Source organism: Corvus hawaiiensis, chromosome 18 (assembly GCF_020740725.1).
Source record: "Corvus hawaiiensis isolate bCorHaw1 chromosome 18, bCorHaw1.pri.cur, whole genome shotgun sequence".
Lineage (NCBI taxonomy): Eukaryota > Metazoa > Chordata > Aves > Passeriformes > Corvidae > Corvus > Corvus hawaiiensis.
Genome location: NC_063230.1, coordinates 14,877,203 through 14,894,970, shown reverse-complemented (window position 1 = coordinate 14,894,970; position 17,768 = coordinate 14,877,203). Strand labels below are relative to the sequence as shown.

At 44.5% G+C, this 17,768-nt stretch overlaps 1 protein-coding gene across 17 annotated transcripts in view; it reads left to right on the top strand.

Moving 5' to 3' along the window:
• RIMBP2 (RIMS binding protein 2) overlaps positions 1-17,768 on the top strand; it is a 124,281-nt gene that overhangs the window by 70,294 nt on the left and 36,219 nt on the right. For 15 of the 17 annotated variants that reach the window (XM_048322685.1, XM_048322688.1, XM_048322687.1 and 12 more), the window contains 3 exons: positions 4,570-4,659; positions 9,935-10,057; positions 13,763-13,867. In XM_048322685.1, the coding sequence (XP_048178642.1) occupies positions 13,766-13,867 (102 nt within the window). In that variant the 5' untranslated portion in view covers positions 4,570-4,659; positions 9,935-10,057; positions 13,763-13,765. Of the gene's footprint in view, positions 1-4,569; positions 4,660-9,934; positions 10,058-13,762; positions 13,868-13,894; positions 13,914-17,768 lie in introns of those variants that run through there. The other 2 variants (XM_048322690.1, XM_048322689.1) reach the window with 2 other exon arrangements.

Sequence of the window (17,768 nt, the reverse complement as noted above, 5' to 3'; positions counted from 1 at the left end):
GGTTAAATGGGAGGCCTCATCTGACTCCAGTGAGATGTTGCTTCTTAGGCACAATTATATTGTCAGAATTGTTACATCCAGTGAATAAATGGGGAACAGGGAGAGAGGGCATCAGGGAGAAAAAGGACAAAACTCTCATTAAATTTGTATTAAGAAGTCAAAAGCTATTTCAATAAAAACTAGGAGGGATGAGGGAACAGTGCATGGTAATACTTTCCACAGGTTTGTTTTTGGACTGGTACTGCTTCCTTGTCAGGAAGTGTAACAATCCCAGTCATGCCACGTTCCAAAATGAATTGTGAAATCCAACAAAATTTCCTCTCAGGTCCAGGCAGTAATAGAGTGGTGCCTGTTTGCATGTCCCCTTTAGAATTTGGAAGAGTTATTAGGCTGGGAGTGGGGAAGGCAGGAGCAGAGAATCCCTGGCAGCATGTCCCCAGGCTGGTGCCAGCACGGCTGGCACGTCTGAGGGCTGCCCTGTGTTTGCTGACCTCTTCTTGCTGTTGACTCGGAGGTTCTGTTTGGAGCTGGCAGGTGTGAGAGCTCAAGTGAGAAGTGTTGCCCTGTGGTTAATGCATTCCGTGCTCGCTGCCAAGTACAGGACAGAAAATGGAAAAATACTCAGTTTATTTAATCACGAGGAGGGGTTGCCATTGTGTGCGAGGGGATGGGGTTTTCAAAAGGCATCGGTCTCTCTAAAAATGTGTTGGAAGTTTCAAAGCTTTCCCAGGATCCCACCTTGGCCAGCTCCCCACAGTTTACACGCCAAGTGTGATGTTCTGTGGTGTGGAACATCCCTGTGGCCAGTTTGGGTCAGCTGTTGTGACCATGGTCCCTCCCAGTTTCCTGGGCATCTCCTTGCTGGCAGAGCTTGGGAAACTGGAGATTCCTTGATTTAGAGTAAGGACTACTTAGTAACAACTAAAACATCAATATAACTCTCACCCTGAATCCAAAACACAGCACTGTCCTACCTACTAAGAAGAAAACTAATTCTCTCCCAGGGCATTGCTCTACATGACTTCAAATCTCTTTTTTAATATACAAATTGCTTGTTGAGTGGAGTTTAGTTCTGGGGTAGCTGGGATTAACTTTTGTCTTTTTTTGCTGAAGATTTATACTGAACTAATCTGGGAAATATTGAGGTGGATCTTGTTAAGGGAAGAATTACTGAAGTCAGTGGATTAGACAGAAAATCACCAACTGCAGTGATGGATGAGCATCCTTTGCAAAAGCCAGGGGGTGTTTCACAGGCTCAGGGAGGGGAGGTGTGAGAGAGGAGAGGTGTAACAGGTACCAGAGTGTGTTTGTGCAGGAGCAGCCTCTGGAAACACCCACCACTGGAGGAGCTGGCCGTGGGGGATGCTGAGAGCACCCAGCTGTTGGCTGGGGTGGGTCGGTGGGCGCTGCCCGGTGCCGCGCGCCGTGGGTTCCGTGGGCCAGGGCTGAGCCTCGCTGCTGCACCCCCAGGGCTCCCACCTCAGCTGCAGGGCTCGGCGCTGCTCGCAGGTGACCCAAGGCAACACATTGAAACTAATATTTTTGGAGTTTCTGAGTTGACAGTAATTATGACCTGGATCATTTCCAGAAGACACAGCCCAGTGAGGGCACTTGGCTAAAATTTAGAAGACTTTGGCTCAGTTTCTAGCTTTTACCACCTGTTATTGGTTCAAAACCACTCACTTATTCTTTGTTCCTTAGTGCTTTTTTTTTTTTCTGAGCAAGCAGTATAAATATTTCAAGTTTACATTTATTTGTCACTTCCAAACACACTGAGGATATATACAAATACATTCTCTCCTTATTGCAAGGATTTCAAGTGGCAATCCTGCCACTTGAAATTTCGTCTGTGTATTTCTTAGGCTAGAAGTCGTCCAGTAATTCCTGATACAGTTTCAGGTGATTCTTCATCTTTGTGGATTCAGGTGGGATGGGGAGCACAGGTGGGCTTTGTCCTGGTTAGTGAGAAAGAGTGCTGAGAGAAGTTTCCAACTGTATTGAACAGAGATGTAAGTGAGAAGAAATAGGCTTATAGCGAAGGGTCAGTGAAAGTGGGATAGTCACTGCCCTAGCTGTATTCATTCCTGCAAAAAACATGAGAAAATGTATTTTCTTCAGGTGGGACTGACTGTGTTATCTCTCCTAAAGCGCTTTGCGCTCTGCAGAATTTAAGTAGGGTGTGAAAGTTGCTGGCCTAAACTGCCATCACTTACTCCTCCTCTCCTTTCACCTCCTCACCCCTCGGTTTCTGCTTAATTCCTTTTGATAACATTATTAAAACCTGGTAACCCGTTATTGCTTGTTCCCCTTTAGAGCCAGCTGAGCAGTATTGATCGGCAGCAGCTGCAGATCGATCCGTGAACGCCGCAGTCGGCTCGGCAGGGCCCTGCAGTGCAGCTGTGTCCGTGTGAGGTGCAGAGCAGACACCCCATGGCACACACGGGGGGCTTCAGCATTCTGTGGGACACAACTGTTTATTGCACATCCGAGGAACTGCTCCCTGCAGCTTCTGGAGAGTATAAAATTATTCACCGACTTAATGCGCCTAATTTAATCCGTTTAATTCCTCTGAAAATGCAGCGCGAGCTAAGAGATTCTTCTGGTGCCAGCCCTCGGAAGTGTCTGGCACCTCGCAGAGCCTGATTGCCACTTTTGCCTGCACCCCGGAGAGGAGACTGAGCAGGGCTGAGCAGCGCTGACTGCTGAGCTCCTCCTGTGGGGGTGGGTGGTGCACCTGCCCCAGAGGAGCGTTCTGCCCTTCGGCATCTGCCCCAAGATGGTCAGGAGAAGAGCTTCCCACAGCTGAGGACATGTTCTGATACCTTCACGTCTTTACTTAAGCTGAACTAATTTTCACTGTCCTCGGTTCATGCTCAAATTAACAAGCAGGCTGGAGTTCCAGGTGTGGGCAGGCGTGCAGGAGCTCCTGTGGGATGAATTGATGTGTTTAAATCAGTGCTGCTCAGAATGGCCTTCTGGGCGTGGATGTTTTATAAACCTGACACTTAATGTCAGTTTTCTGTAGAAAAAAGTTATTCACATGATGCTATTCCCTGTTCAGCTGACTCGATGATTTTGAACCCAGTGGTTAATTTCTGTCAGATTGGAATGTCACACCTGCTTAGATACTGGTCAAGGAGGCATTAGGCAGAAATCTGTAAAACCTCACTGCTTCTGGTGCTCAGGCAGTGAGGCTTAGGAGACAATTTAGATAAACAGTTTAAAGACTTCTGGTCATTGGAAAGGTTAGTTTACCATTAAAAACATGAATATCTTACCTGCAGAAAGTTTTGAAATTGACTTAAGAAAGGTATGCTTAAAATAGCAAGTTTTTGGTTTCAAACAGTATGAAAAACATTTAATATAATCTTGAAATTCATTTTTAGGGCTTGCATTGGTAAATCAAAAATTGCCAATTTATATTTTTTTTCATACTGAGAATTTTAAAGACAAATTGTGATAAAGCATTACTTGAACAGTTTTTCTTTAGGCCTCAGCAGAATTCGTAGAGAAATCTGCTGATAGTGTGGATTTAGTGATGCAAAATCATAAATTATTTCTAATCATTCAAAAATGGGCCAAGTGTTGCCCACCTTAATGTAGCTCTTGGCAGAAGTAAGCAGTGTTTTCAGAAGACAGTGTGTAATGCACACTGCAGGATGGAGAGGTTACAGATTGCTCAGCATGACTGATGGCAGCTTTGATAAGGAATGTTAGATTTAATCTTTGGGAACTTGTGCAGAAACAAAATTGTCAGAAGTATCAGAGGATGCTGCTCGTTTTTCCTGAGCTCCATCCATTTTGGTTTGTGTGACCTGATAAAGCCTTTCCACCCTGCTAGTTTGACCTTTGACTGTATATTTGAGTTTTATTTACTGTTCTTTTTTTTCCAGCTTGTATTGCTGTCTAAATACATAAAAATACATTCCTGGGGCTGTAGTTAATACCTTGATCTTTAGGCTTAGGTTCCTTACCTTTTGACTTCCTGCATTTCTGGCTTGCCTGTCACTGTGGGACAGAGATGCTGTACCCAGATTCTGAGTGTGTGAGTTAGAATATGGTTGTTTACTCATGTCATAAGTAGATGTGCATTAAAAGTAAAGTGAAATACGTGAATGTAAAAGTGTGTACATGAGTGTACATTGCAGTTGTTGGCTTTTGCCCTCAAAATGCTTTCTAGACACCTAAATTGCTTTATTTTCTGGGAGTTGCGTCTCTTCCTCTTCCCAGCTCTGGGTGAGGTGAGGCAGCCAGGTCTGAGCTCTTCATTACCCCCATGGGGAGACTTTTATTATTATTTTTGTGGGCACCAGGCCTGTGAAGCCAGGTCGTCTCTGCTTGCACATCTTTAATCAGATCATCTACTGAAAACATGGGGTTTTATGGCAGAGCTGGCTGTTACTGCAAATTACAGCTGCTGCACCTTCCGTGCCTTTGGCTCTGGGCCTCATATTGCTCTTAATAGTTTGTTAATACCAAATAATGTAAAACCACTGCTTCCTTAAGCACTTAATAGGATGTGCTGAAATGGAGATAAATGGCCTGTAACACTCTTTGCTTCTGCTCTAGGAAAATGAACTGAGGGATGCTGTGCCGGAGAAGAATCGCTTGAGCCTTCAGTATGCCACTGTGTCCCCCCGAGCCCTGCAGCATGACCAGGTAACAGCACAGCTCTCCAGCTGCTTCCTGGCTTATCTCCTGCTACAGGGACCAGGCTGCAGGCTGGGTGAAAGTGGATCTTACCCAGATCATTGGTTTCTGATTTGCCTCTTTCTCTGTGACAACGTGAAAAAAAATTAATTGAAAATAAATCGCAAAAAAATTGTCTCAGGAACAAATGTGATTTTCAGGTGAACATTGAAGACATGCTTCTGGACTTTAGAGAGGTGCATCATTCCTCTGATATGTATTTTCTTAGTGTTGTAAATTGGTAGTAGGCTTTGGTAAAAGACTTCTTTGGTGATTTTGGTGAGACTCGATTGAAGAATTCTCCTCTTTTTCTGAAAAATTTCTGTCTATCAGTTGGGGTTTTCTCCTACCCTTGTGCATCTTAAAATTGCAATTTTAAATTGCTCAGTAAAACGTTGAAAGGCTCTTGGCCAGCAGCAAATGCCCCAAACTCTCTTTAGCAGTTATTTCCCCTGCCACATGGAGTAGTCTCAGCTATTCCAGGTCCTGAGAGAAAAACTCTTTTAGCAGTAAGTGTTTTTCCTCGGTTCTTACTTCTGCCTGTTGGGGACTAAAAGGTCTCTCTGCGCCTGCAATGTGGATTTATCTCTGGCAAATTCTGCATGGGGTGACCGTGCTGGGAGGAGGAGAGGCTGACGTGCCTCACCTCACCACATATGCATTCAGGGGAGAAACATCATGAACCAGCCACTTTACAGGGCTACATTTAGCTAAAAATAAAACTCCAATCTGGGATTTCTGCAGGGCTTAAGTGAGTTGCTGGGCAACCTCATTCATATCCCAGGAGCTGTTACTCACACGGGCTCTGCTGAGAGCCCCTCTCGGGGCAGTGGGAGCTGCCCGCTGGGCTCCGACGGTCGCTGGTCACAGCGTGGCCACTGCTGGACTCCCCAGCCAAAGGGGGCTGGTGAGGCCCCCAGGGCCCTGCCAATCCCCAGAATTCAGAGCTGGCTCTGCCCTTGGTCTGCACTTTGTGTGCAGCACCTGGTATCGAAGCAGGCCTGACGTTTCCTGCTGCTGCTGAATTTAAATTGGCTTTATATAAAAAGGCAGAGTTATAATACTTTATGATAGGAGGAAGCCATGTGTATCATAGCATCACTTAATTTTATTCATCCATCTGTACAAATTTCTCCCTTTCCTAATGTGTTTCTCTTCTCTTTATTCTTGTTTACACATTACCTTTGCTCTTTACCTCACGAGGCACATAAAGATAAAGTCTCACTTGGGCAATTTTATATTCTAGCTGACACACAATAATGTGCATCATTAATGCAATGAGGGCTCAGTACTTTGGTGACACTAAAAATGTGAGTCCTCTTGCTATCAGCAAGTGCACAACTTACATGGCTGATAGTGCTTTATTATAGGTAATGTTTGTCCTGAGGAACATTGAACAAGTCTACTAAAACCAATTTAAAATACAGAGGTCAGCATTTGTCACATTAGCCACTAAGTTAGAAATAAAATTCCCTTTTACTATTGTAATGTCAGAATTTGTCATTCTGTGAGTGCTTGTTTCTTCACATCTATCAAATACATTCACATAATTAAATGAATTAATTAATACAAGTTAAAAGGCACCGTGCAAAAATTCTGGGTGCTTGCACTACTGATCTCATATCACAGCCTCAATACAAAAACTGAGTGCTGTCTCACTTTTAACAGATCTCACAATATGGAACCTTAGTCACATACCCTGGATGTTAACAAACCTTTGGTTTTCCTCCTTGCATAAGAGGTTTTCTGAGGTCTTTTGCCACACACTGAGGCTGATGATAGATTGTGCAGTTTAGATGCATTTTATTGTTCAGAATGTGTGAAAATCCACAGTTTTGGATGTGGAGGTTGCAGCAGAATTCTAACAGAGTTAGGGCTCAGCCCTGAAGGGGAAAACCTGCCTAAATTAATTTATTCTTTTTCACCCTTGAGAGCTGGCCTGAAAACAGGCCAGCTTCATCCAGGCACATGGGGCTGGAGGAGTGTTGGTGAACTCTGCTATGCAGCACTGAGGAAGCCACTGCTCATTTTTGTACAATGTGCTGAAATTTGACTCTAGAAGGGAGTAGGTATGAAGCTGGCTACCTCTGAGTATGTAAAACTGTACATAACTCACGTGGGTTTGGTACTCTGCTGAGTGAAACAAAATCGCGTTCCAGGTGTGGAGTTTGTGTGAGAAGACTTTGTGACCCTGGCAGTGCTGTGGCACTGGGCTCTGACTTGTTCTCCTCTTCATCTGAATACAAACGAGTCAGTGTTTTAGTATAAAAATAGAATAGGCTTTATCCATTCAATGTTTCCACAGTACCTAAACCCACACCATTTTCATGGTGCTTTCTCAGTAGTGTTTTCTGAACAGGGCCAGTAGCTGGGGGACCTGCAGCTCTCTGGTGCCTGGAACCAAGGCCTGTGGTGGGTGATAAGGCTGGTGGAGCTTTTCACCAAGAACATGAACTGCTGCTTCCTGGGGATGGCTTTCAGTAGCTGCTTTCTGTGCAAGTGTTCAGGAAGCTGAGGGCACTTTACAGAACCCTGGCCCTCAGACTGACTCAAATGAAGGCACGTTCAGTAAGTGTGAAGATACAGGATGCAAAATAAATTGGTTGATGAATTGAACAGAGAAGCATCACGGATCAAAATGTTCCTTGTTTCTGTCATGAAATTAGAGCTGTTTCTGATGCACTCTATTTAGGTCAACTGTTTTTGCCACTGGGAACGTTGATGTTTTGATATGCTCCGTGAGTAATTCAAGTTCATGTATATCCCATATGTTCTTAAGCAGCCTGCTTGGAGAGAGCACTAAAGCCACATTTAAGAACAAATGTTGTCTAAAAAATAAAAAGGAAGTAATAGTCTCATCAAGCTTTATGATGCCATATGGGTTATATAAATGTGTCTATCACAGCATTCTTCGTAACACATGATCTTCAGGGGAGAAAGTCCTGGCAAGAATATCCTGTAGAAATATTGAAAGGTGTCGGTGTTTCTGTAAGTAATAATAGTAGTTAAGGTGTTTGGTAGATTTGATTCTGTTCTTTCCAATACTCAAAATCAAAACCTTGCTCAAAAGCTGATCTGCCAGAAGAGGAAGTAGAGAAATTATCAGAATCATTGGTGCATTCCTAAGATTTGACTAATTCAGGTGGGCACATTGAGATCCTAAGTGAAAGATCCTGAGGTGCATAAAACATCTGCAGTTCTACCTGCCTCTAATCCATCCCTTTCCAAATTACATCAGCAGCCTGATGAGAGCTGTTTGTTCTGAGAGCCCCTTCCCTGCCAGCAGGGAAAAGCTCAGAGCAGAAGGGTACCCTGCTCCCTAGCTCCCAAAAATATTTGGAATAAGACGACTAGTGAATTTTAGAAGATGTTCTTTGCAGAGGTGCTCAGTTGGTAGGAATTGTTTTGGAGACAGGGAAGACTAAAGTCTGACAAAAATAACCTCTTCTTGTAACTTGTTCAAAATATTGCACTTCATTAATCCCCAGGAAATGAACTGAGAATCCCAGACAACAACGGGATTGCATCATTGATGCTGATACCTCACTGTTTCCTTTTTCCACCCCATTATTCCTCAACAATATACACTGACTGATCTGAGCAATGCAATACAACACAAAGGATGCAGGAGTTAATAGATTCTGAAAATCCATTGTTTAACAGCTTCCTTCGTTAGAAAGAACTGAGAGGAAAAGAAAAATCTGTGCACAGAAAAAAAAATCCTGAGGTTGACAATAATTGCATCAGTTCTTGTGGAAAACATGATTTGTTCCATTTTCCTCTCTTTTTTTCTAGTCCACTGCACGCCAAAGAGCCTTTCTGCAGAGCTGAATGCAAGGGCTGGCTGCGACCATTTAGATTGTTTGGTCCATGGCAAAATTTGCAAGTTAACAAACTGGAGCCAGAAGGCAAATAAAAGGGCTGAATCAGCTTTCAAAACATTGCATTAGAAAACGACCAGGAGAGATATCCATGTCTGAGATTGCTTAATTTGCTCTTTAAAAAAAAAAAACCACAACAAACAAACAAACAAAAAAACCTCACAGTAATTAAACTGGGGGGGAAGAAGGAAGGAACTTGTCAGTTCCTGAAGTGGAGTCAGAAGGAACCAGGAGCTGCCCAAGACTGAATCCTGAGCTTTGGGCTGGTTTGCCTTTCCCTGGGCAGGAACCTGCCAGCTTTGTTTGTGCTCCAGAGACAAAGGAAAACAGATGCTGCTTGGAACGCTGCCCACTGGAAACATTACTGCTTTCTTCCCTCCTGTAAACATTGCAGAAAAGTGGGAGCAGTATGTGAAAATTATGTTGGGGTTTTCCTTACCCAGGTGTTCATTCCTGCTTGATTTTTTCCTTGATGTAAAAAATGCAGTTTCTGATCTGATACAAGCTGTAATAATCCTGCTATGCATCAATACAGGTCTCAAACTCATAAAGGGCTAAGAAATGACATTTTCAGCTGATGAATTAAAGAAAAAACTTTTCCATGGCAGGCTAAAATAATTCAGTATATTTTCTTGTTTTCTGAAGTGGTCACTATCACTGATGATTCACAAAATCCTGTATAAAAAGACTTGATCATACTGAACTGGTTAACATAGGACCAAGTGAGTTAAATCATGAAACAAATCTTACTTCATGAGTATCTGATCCTTTAAATACCTTCCATATACAAATGCTTTAAGGGAGAGCAAGGGGTTTGTTGCAGAAGAATACTTATTTTTGAATTGTAGGTACAATGATTTCAAGTGTTAACACAGGCTGATCCATGTGTATTTGAGTTTATTCTGAAGTCAGTTTACTCTTAAAAAAGCACAGAAGAAATGTAAATTTGAGCTGTATTTTATATATATATATATATATATATATATATATATATATGTTAGATCTCTGCCTCTTTATGTAGCACACCCATCTCTGAGGCCCCTGAGATCCAGAGACTTTAGAAATGTTTTGATTGTCGTTCATTTTGTGCATGATATAGTGTATTTATGTAAATTGACAGGACTTATGCATGGCTCCAGTTTGGTTGCTAGACTGTAGTCCTTGCTGAGAGAAAATGTTCCCTGTGTATGAGACACACACAGCTTCCTCAGTGAACATTTCCCCCCTGGGCTTTTGTGCTTTTTTCCTATTTCCTTTGAACTTTTTCCTTTCTTTGTTGTAACATGCAGGAATATTTGTGTCAGGTGTAGTTTTGCCTTCATTCATTAGCAGTTTGGGCAATAACCTCATTTTATTTTTTCTAGGTAAAATCAGACTATGACCATCTTCGAGAAAGCCTTCTCAGAGTGACCAAAGAACGAGATTTGGCTGTAAGGGGAAAACACCAGCTCCAAGCCAAGCTGGAGAACTTAGAGCAGGTCCTAAAGGTGTGTATAAAATCCTAAATTCCAGCAATCCAGTACTTCCATTGCTCGTTCATTGTTCCTGATCTCAGCCAGGGAGGGCTCTGCAAACCCATGGACTGAATGCCCCTCTCAGCTCTGATCAAATGTATGGAATGCAGTGCACCAGCTACTGACAAGGGACCTTAAACCAGCACAGAGACATATTTAGAGACCTTTATATGACACTTAATAAGTAATTACATGTAGGTTTTCACTATAGAGTTATTTAAGTCAAAATGAGGAAGAGAGGATGAGAGTATGAGCAAACTGCCAAGATATTTTACTTTAGAGAGCTGTGTCTGCCGGTCTAACTGGCTATAAAATATTACTGTAGCCCCTACATTCTGTACATCTCTCTGCTTAAGAACTCAAAAATTTTCCTTCACTGAAACAAAAGTTCTCTGGTGGATACAGAGATCCTGGCTTTTCATGTTCAGTGCTCTTCTGCCCCGAGCAGAGCCCTTGTGAGCTGGCAGAGTACCTTGAACAGGCTTGGAGCCCTACAGCTCCTTTTTAGCACCAAGCCCTGCCCAAGCAGATGCAGTTCATCGTGCATTTCATGTGTGTCCTCATATGCTCGGGAAATTAGTAGTTTGGAGAAATGGCTTGCAGCTTTCCAGCCCATTGGAAAAAAGTTTTGAGAAATATTTAGCCTAGTTTCCCTGTGTAAAAAGAAGTTCAGTTTCTCTTTTGAGAAATTCAGGATGTATCAACAAAGCAGAAAAGGGAAGATGAAGAACTGCTGAATTAGCTAACTTCTGAAGCTGTTCACAGTGCCTCTCGTGCAGAAGGGTTCTGATTTTCTGCTGTGTGCAGGCAGCGTTTCCCATTCATCCCCGTGCTGGTGCTCACCCATCTGCGAGCACAGATGCCAAGGCTTTTGATGAGAGTGCTTGGGTGAGAATTGAATCTGCTCCCATTCAGCACTGTGGCTGAGTTCTGCTCTGGGAACAAGGCTGGGCTCCTTGAGAGCCGTGTGGGTCTGTTCTGGCATCCTCCAGCACACGTTTGGAGCTGTGCATCCCTGCCACGGGCAGAACGGGGCTCTGTGCTTGGCCTGCAGCTGCAGGTACGCCCTGCAACAGCTGGAGCCAGGGTGGGCTGCCCATTGTCCAACCCCCTGGTGCCCGTGAGGAAGCAGAGGAAACAAGAACCGTTTGAGCAGGCTCTGAAGTGCTCTTTCAGCAGTTTGTACTCACAGCACTCTAGCTCTGTAGTGGGAAAGAAAACTGATAAATGCAGGATGTCCCCTGTCCCTTCTGTGCTGCTCAGCAGGATTCGTGCCTGTGGTCTGAAAGATCCCCTGACGAGGTGACTTCTTCACACTTTCTCTGAAGGACACAGCATTATTTGACAATTGTATTGATGTAGGGAGTCCCTGCTGTATTTTTTCTATGCTCTGTTTGCCTTCTGATGTTGGAACAGCATTGTTAGGACCTCTAGAAAGGCTGCAAAAGGGAAGTACAAATTTACACGTTAGAAAGGTCCAAGCTGCCTGACGCTAAGGACAGTGATGGCACAGCCAAGTGGATTGTCATTGTCACCTCCTACACAGGCCATGGCTGTGTGCTCATTGTGGGAGCCAGGCCTGGAGGAATCCAGCAGCTCAGAGCTTCTCCTGCTATTCCCTGGGTGCTCCCTGCATCCCCCTGCCCTGCCCAGGCTCCGGAGCAGCAGGGGCAGTAGCTGATGTGCAGAGAGGGGGCAGAGATCAGACCTGCAGAGAACCAGTTTGAGGCCAGTGTGCGAGGAGGGGAATTGCCCTGGTTTGGGGGAGGTGTGATTGTTGTGCCAGGGAGGGGCAGATGCTGAGTGAGGAGATCCTTGCTGCTTTCAGTAGATCCTGACAGTGCTGAAATGGCTGAGGGGTGCTTTCAGGTTAACACAGGTGACCAACTGGTCTTTTCTGACCTTAAAATCTGCACTCTCCAGATCGTTAAATAGATATTTTAGGAACTACAGGAATTGAAAGCTGGGGAAGATCACAGATCATGGATCACAATCTGTTTCTTCATTACATTTTATAGATTCACTCTATGTTCACAGTATTAATTATTTATTGATCTTTTCAAAGGACTAGAAATGTTCTGCAGGAGCTTTTGTAAAATAGGAAGAGCTCAAAATATGCTGTACCAATTCAGATACTAAATCTTGAGAGAGAGCTTTTTTTTTTCCTGATAATTAAAGGGTTTAGTTAAAGGTGTGAAAATTGATTGTCTCACCATTTGTTGAATTTAAGAAATGTGCTGATGCTCCATCCATGTCCAGTTTTACATGAGATTTGATGGAAGCTGCTGAGCTCAGTAAATGCAGCTTCATGCTAATTCAAATCATGAGGAAGACTGGTTGGTAAAATGGGTGGTGTTCATGCAGGTAAGAAGAGAATCAGAGCCATTCTTCTTGGTCATTATAAAACACTGAGAGCAGGTATTACCCGTGAACTTTTGTACAGTACAGTGAAGAAATGCCTACAGGCAAAACATTCAATCCTCACAAAACTCCTAGAAAACAAGCCATAGTTGAGGGTCAAAACTTACAGAGTGGGAAATCTTGTTGTTGTTGTTTTTGCTCAAACAAAAAGTAAATAAATCCCAAGCAGAGGCCACGTGGAGAAATTTCTGCTTCTTTTGCAAACATATTCAAGCTGAGCAATGTCAGCCTCCCTGGCTGTCCCTCTGTGCTGTGGGTAGTGTGGAGCAGGTAATAACAGCTCATTACAGGGTAGAAATACGCTGATAAAATTTTCTCTTGTACACAGTAAGAGATATTTTGGGCTGTTCTTGTCAGTTTTAGCCGTGCATTTGTGTTTCCAAGTGCTGATTTCTAATAGGTTTGTGTGTAATAACTCGGTGCCGCAGATAAGACATTGTGCCTCTGCTCTGAGACTATTTTGGGAATAGTATGTAATTTGGAAAATAAAACTCTTTAATACCAGTTTCACCAGGGAAGAGATCAGAGTCTAGAAAGAAATCTTTCTTATCTCCCATTTATTAAGAGGGTGTTTGAAAGCTACAGTGATGCTGGGGGAGTGATATTAACCTATAATGAAAAAGATTTCTATCTGCAAAGGGTATCTTGACATCGTTCAGCTTGTGCTCTTCCCAGGAACCTTTCTCATATTGCTTTGAGTCATTAGCATCAAATATACTTTAGAAGTTGTTTTTGAGCACTGTATAGTCCCTTTTGTCCAAATCCACCTGTGTTAGTTTTGTTCTGTCTAATTTTCTGTAGATAATAGGCAGAGATCAGCAAAGGTAAGCTGTTTCTTTTGGGTCAGCATTTGCAAAACAAATCACAGCAGCCTGTCCTGGATAAAGAGGCACTTAGGGACTTGTCAAGGTAATTTTTTTCCACGCTTTAGTTTTTAAGCACAAAGCCCCATGAAAGCGTGTGCCTGCTGGGAGAGATGGGTCCTGCTCACCTGTGCATCCCCAAGGCCACCTCCGTGGCAGTGTCAGAGCCATGGGTCCTGTGAGGGCTTCATGTGCAGATGCCTGAGTTTGGCTTTGGCAGAGCGCCTCTAAGTCCTGGCCAAGTTCAAACCCAGCCTGGTTCCCCTCCTGCCTCTCAGGGATGCCGGGGAGGTTTCTGTGGAGGGGACATGTGCCTCCCTGGCCGTGGCAGCTCGTGTGGCTGCAGCTGGGATTGTTACAGTGCCCTGACAGTTCTCCTTCTCCCCTGGTGCAGCATATGCGAGAGGCTGCTGAACGGCGGCAACAGCTGGAGTTGGAGCATGAGCAAGCCTTGGCTGTTCTCAACGCCAAACAGCAGGAGATCGAGCTGCTGCAGAAGGTATGTGGGGCCAGGGGCAGGGCAGGAGATCGAGCTGCTGCAGAAGGTATGTGGGGCCAGGGGCAGGGCAGGAGATCAAGCTGCTGCAGAAGGTACATGGGGCCAGGGGCAGGGCAGGAGATGGAGCTGCTGCAGGAGGTATGTGGGGCCAGGGGCAGGGCAGGAGATGGAGCTGCTGCAGAAGGTATGTGGGGATAGAGGGCAGGGCAGGAGATGGAGCTGCTGCAGAAGGTATGTGGGGACAGGGGCAGGGCAGGAGATGGAGCTGCTGCAGAAGGTACATGGGGACAGGGGCAGGGCAGGAGATGGAGCTGCTGCAGGAGGTATGTGGGGATAGAGGGCAGGGCAGGAGATGGAGCTGCTGCAGAAGGTATGTGGGGATAGAGGGCAGGGCAGGAGATGGAGCTGCTGCAGAAGGTATGTGGGGATAGAGGGCAGGGCAGGAGATGGAGCTGCTGCAGGAGGTATGTGGGGACAGGGGCAGGGCAGGAGATGGAGCTGCTGCAGAAGGTACATGGGGACAGGGGCAGGGCAGGAGATGGAGCTGCTGCAGGAGGTATGTGGGGCCAGGGGCAGGGCAGGAGTTGGAGCTGCTGCAGAAGGTACATGGGGACAGGGGCAGGGCAGGAGATGGAGCTGCTGCAGAAGGTACATGGGGCCAGGGGCAGGGCAGGAGATGGAGCTGCTGCAGGAGGTACATGGGGACAGGGGCAGGTGGGACCAGAGTTGCGTGGACAGAGAAAACGGCGTGGGATGGATCTCCTGGTGAGAAGGAATTCTTGAAGGAATTCCCACCCAGCTGCCAGGCTGGTCCCTGCCCTGGATTGTTCCATGGCACGGCTGCTGTGCTGTAACAAGGGGCTGTTGGCTGTGCTAAAGGATTTATAAATGTTCATGCCAGTGGGCATTAACCTGACTCCACCGTATCTGAGTTTTTCTGTTGCCCAAAAGGGATAAGAGGGACACAGTCTCATGGATTTCCTTTGTATTTCCATTGCTTCCCTCTATATTTGGCTTGATAATACTTGTGCATTTCTGAAATGTCAAGGAGGAATCCGGTCTTAATTTCTTGGTAATCGAAGTGCGAGGTCTCTACCATTTCCAGCATGCTGTTAACATTCTCACTGACATATCAGTGTTTTGTTGGGATTTCTTTGGCTTCCTCTGCCAGACATGCAGTTCTTGCTCCCTTTCTCCTGTAAATTAGATTAAAGAGAGTCTCGTCAAGGTACTGACACATCACAGTTGATCTTCCTTTTCAAGAATGCATCGAGTTTGCTTGGCAGGGCTTTGGTGTCCAGCCAGCGTCAGCCCACCACAGAAATGAAACAGTTGCTTAAATACCTCATTTCCAAGGTCATTCTCTAATTCACAAATCACTTTGAGGCTTCTTTTTTTCCACAATGCAATTTCTCAGTATTCATCGCAGTACAAAAAACATGATGTTGAGTTTCAGTCTTGCCAAAGTCACTTAAAGCAGCAATTGTCTCAGTGCTAATGTTGATTTTTCCAATTGCTGGACAAGATGAAAACACAGAAATAATGCTGCTAATGATAATTTGGTAGAGAATTTGCACAGAGGGACCTTCTCAGCAGAATAAAAGATGTATCTAATATAGTTGCTTGAAATAGAAAGCTGTAGTTGACCAAATGAAATCTTCCAGTTAATTTTCTTTCAGTCTTCCTCAATAAATGTACTTAGGCACACTGCAAAATGCCATTTCTAGTTATAATCGGCTGTTCTTATTAGAGCAGTCTCATAAATTTTGGACTTAAATTTCCTGGCAAAGGAAAGAAATCAAAGAAAGATACAGCATTTGTTGCTAATTTTTGTTACATTCTTCTAATAAATCCTCCTTTGGACTGGAAGCAGGAGACAAATCTCTGTGCCACTCTTCCTGCTGTCCCTGGTGCTGAGCTGCAGCGTGACAGACACCGAGCACAGCCCAGGTTGTGTTGCACTTGCTATTTCACCCAGTGCAACAAGCTCAGCAGATGAATACTTTAAATAAATATGTTATCTGAGGAACTACAACACATCACTGCCAGCTTTAACCAGGAGCTGCTGGCTCACATTTCATCCAGAGCTGGCCTCCCAATGGACCGAGTACGTGCTTGTTAAATTCTTTCTTCCCTTTTGTTTTTTTATTAGAGTCATCTTTACTTAAAAAGTGTTTCCAAAGGGAAGTAGAAGGTCTGGGCAGTAGCAGGATGGCTTTCACAGCACATCTTGGTGCTGTTGTACAGGTGCTGATGAACCACCAAAATGTGCAGTTCAGAGCAGAGCCAGTCACTGCTACAGCCCAGTGCATTTGCTGGCACGTTTTGAATACAAATAAGAGTTCATTCTCTTTTTCATGTATGTACAGACTGATCCGATTTTTCAGCCTAAAAGGAAGAACATAATATTGTCCGAGGTTTTGTGTTAATGAGGAATCAGATGGTCTTTTTCTGTGAGAAAACCTTAATACAAGGCAGTTTGATGTCTAAGAGAGATAGCTATTGATGCAGGTTCTGTTATCATTTATCCGGAACTCACACTCTGGGGAGGTTTTATTAAACTTGTCATGATGGATGACTCAAGGCTTTCTATTACCTGCTGTCACGTTTGCTGGTGCTCGTGGAGCCAGTGTTTTATCCCCTGCTTGCAGTGAGAGTTATTACTGTGGTGCAGGCAGGAATGGGGCTGAGCTGTGGGGGCAGGGGGGCTCTGTCACCCTGCAGGACAGGGAGGGCACTCAGGGTCTGTGGGTTTGGTTTGTGGGTTTGGGTCTGTGCTTTTGGGGACTTCTAGCCTGACCCAGCTCCCGCTGAAGGCAATAACGGAGTAGGGCAGCCCTGAGCAGTGGGGGAAATGAAGTTAAACAAAGCTGCACCTGTGTCCATCCTGGGACTGTGTGGCACATTCAGTTAGAAAGGCTGTGGTGATGCCATGAAGATTTTTGCTTTTTCTTTTTTACCCCTGTTATACCTTTTTACCTTTTTACAGCTTCTGTATTCCTAGTGCTTTTTGCCTACATTCTTAGACTTGTTTGTCAAGCTAAGAGACTAAACATTTTAGAGGCTTCGTAGCTAGGGATCAGTGTGCCCCAGACCCCAAGGTCCTCTCCAGAACATATTCTGTAAACCAAGATAGAACCATCCAGGGGAAGGTTCCTTGGGGAGGGGGGCTCACTTGAGCCTCTCATTGGGGAATCTTTGATAGATCTGCTAATTAGTAAAACCTATAATGTTATACCCAATGTTGGGGGGGGACTCGCTCTGGGGATGAGAAGAGACACAGGGAAAGACTCGGTGGGGTACATCTTGATGCATATGACCTGGACGTGTACACCTAAGGATCCTTAAGAATAAATACCAAGGTAAAATCCCTTTTCCCCTTCTAGCCGTGTATGCCTCTTGATTTTAAGACCAAGAAAAGGCATCAGTGGGGTGTTGTCCTCTGCTAAACAGGAGAGGTTTAAGACTTTTCTCTGGGGAGGAATGTGCAGAATGACACAATGGTTAACAACATTTGTGCTGGTCTTGGGCCAGCTTCAATAAAGGAGACACTGAAAACGTAAATGAAAGTAAAGTGAGGGTAACCCAAAGTTAATGAGTGCTATTTATTTGGTTTTAAGGTTTAGACTTTTCCCAACCAAAATTTGACAACTGAATTTCTAAGCTACATACAGTACACTTTTCTGCCCTTGTTGATTCCCTCTTTTTGTCTTTGACTCAGTTGATTGGACCATAAATGTTGCACTCCTCTTTCCAAACAGCCTGTCTTGTGGTTGCCTTGTTTTGTGAGCTGTTTTCCTTGGTGATAAATGCTGTTGCTTCATTAAAAGAATGAGCTTAATTTTTGTATTACTTTCTCCCAGCTGCTCTGGGAGGTTTCTGCACCACGAACCCCCCAACA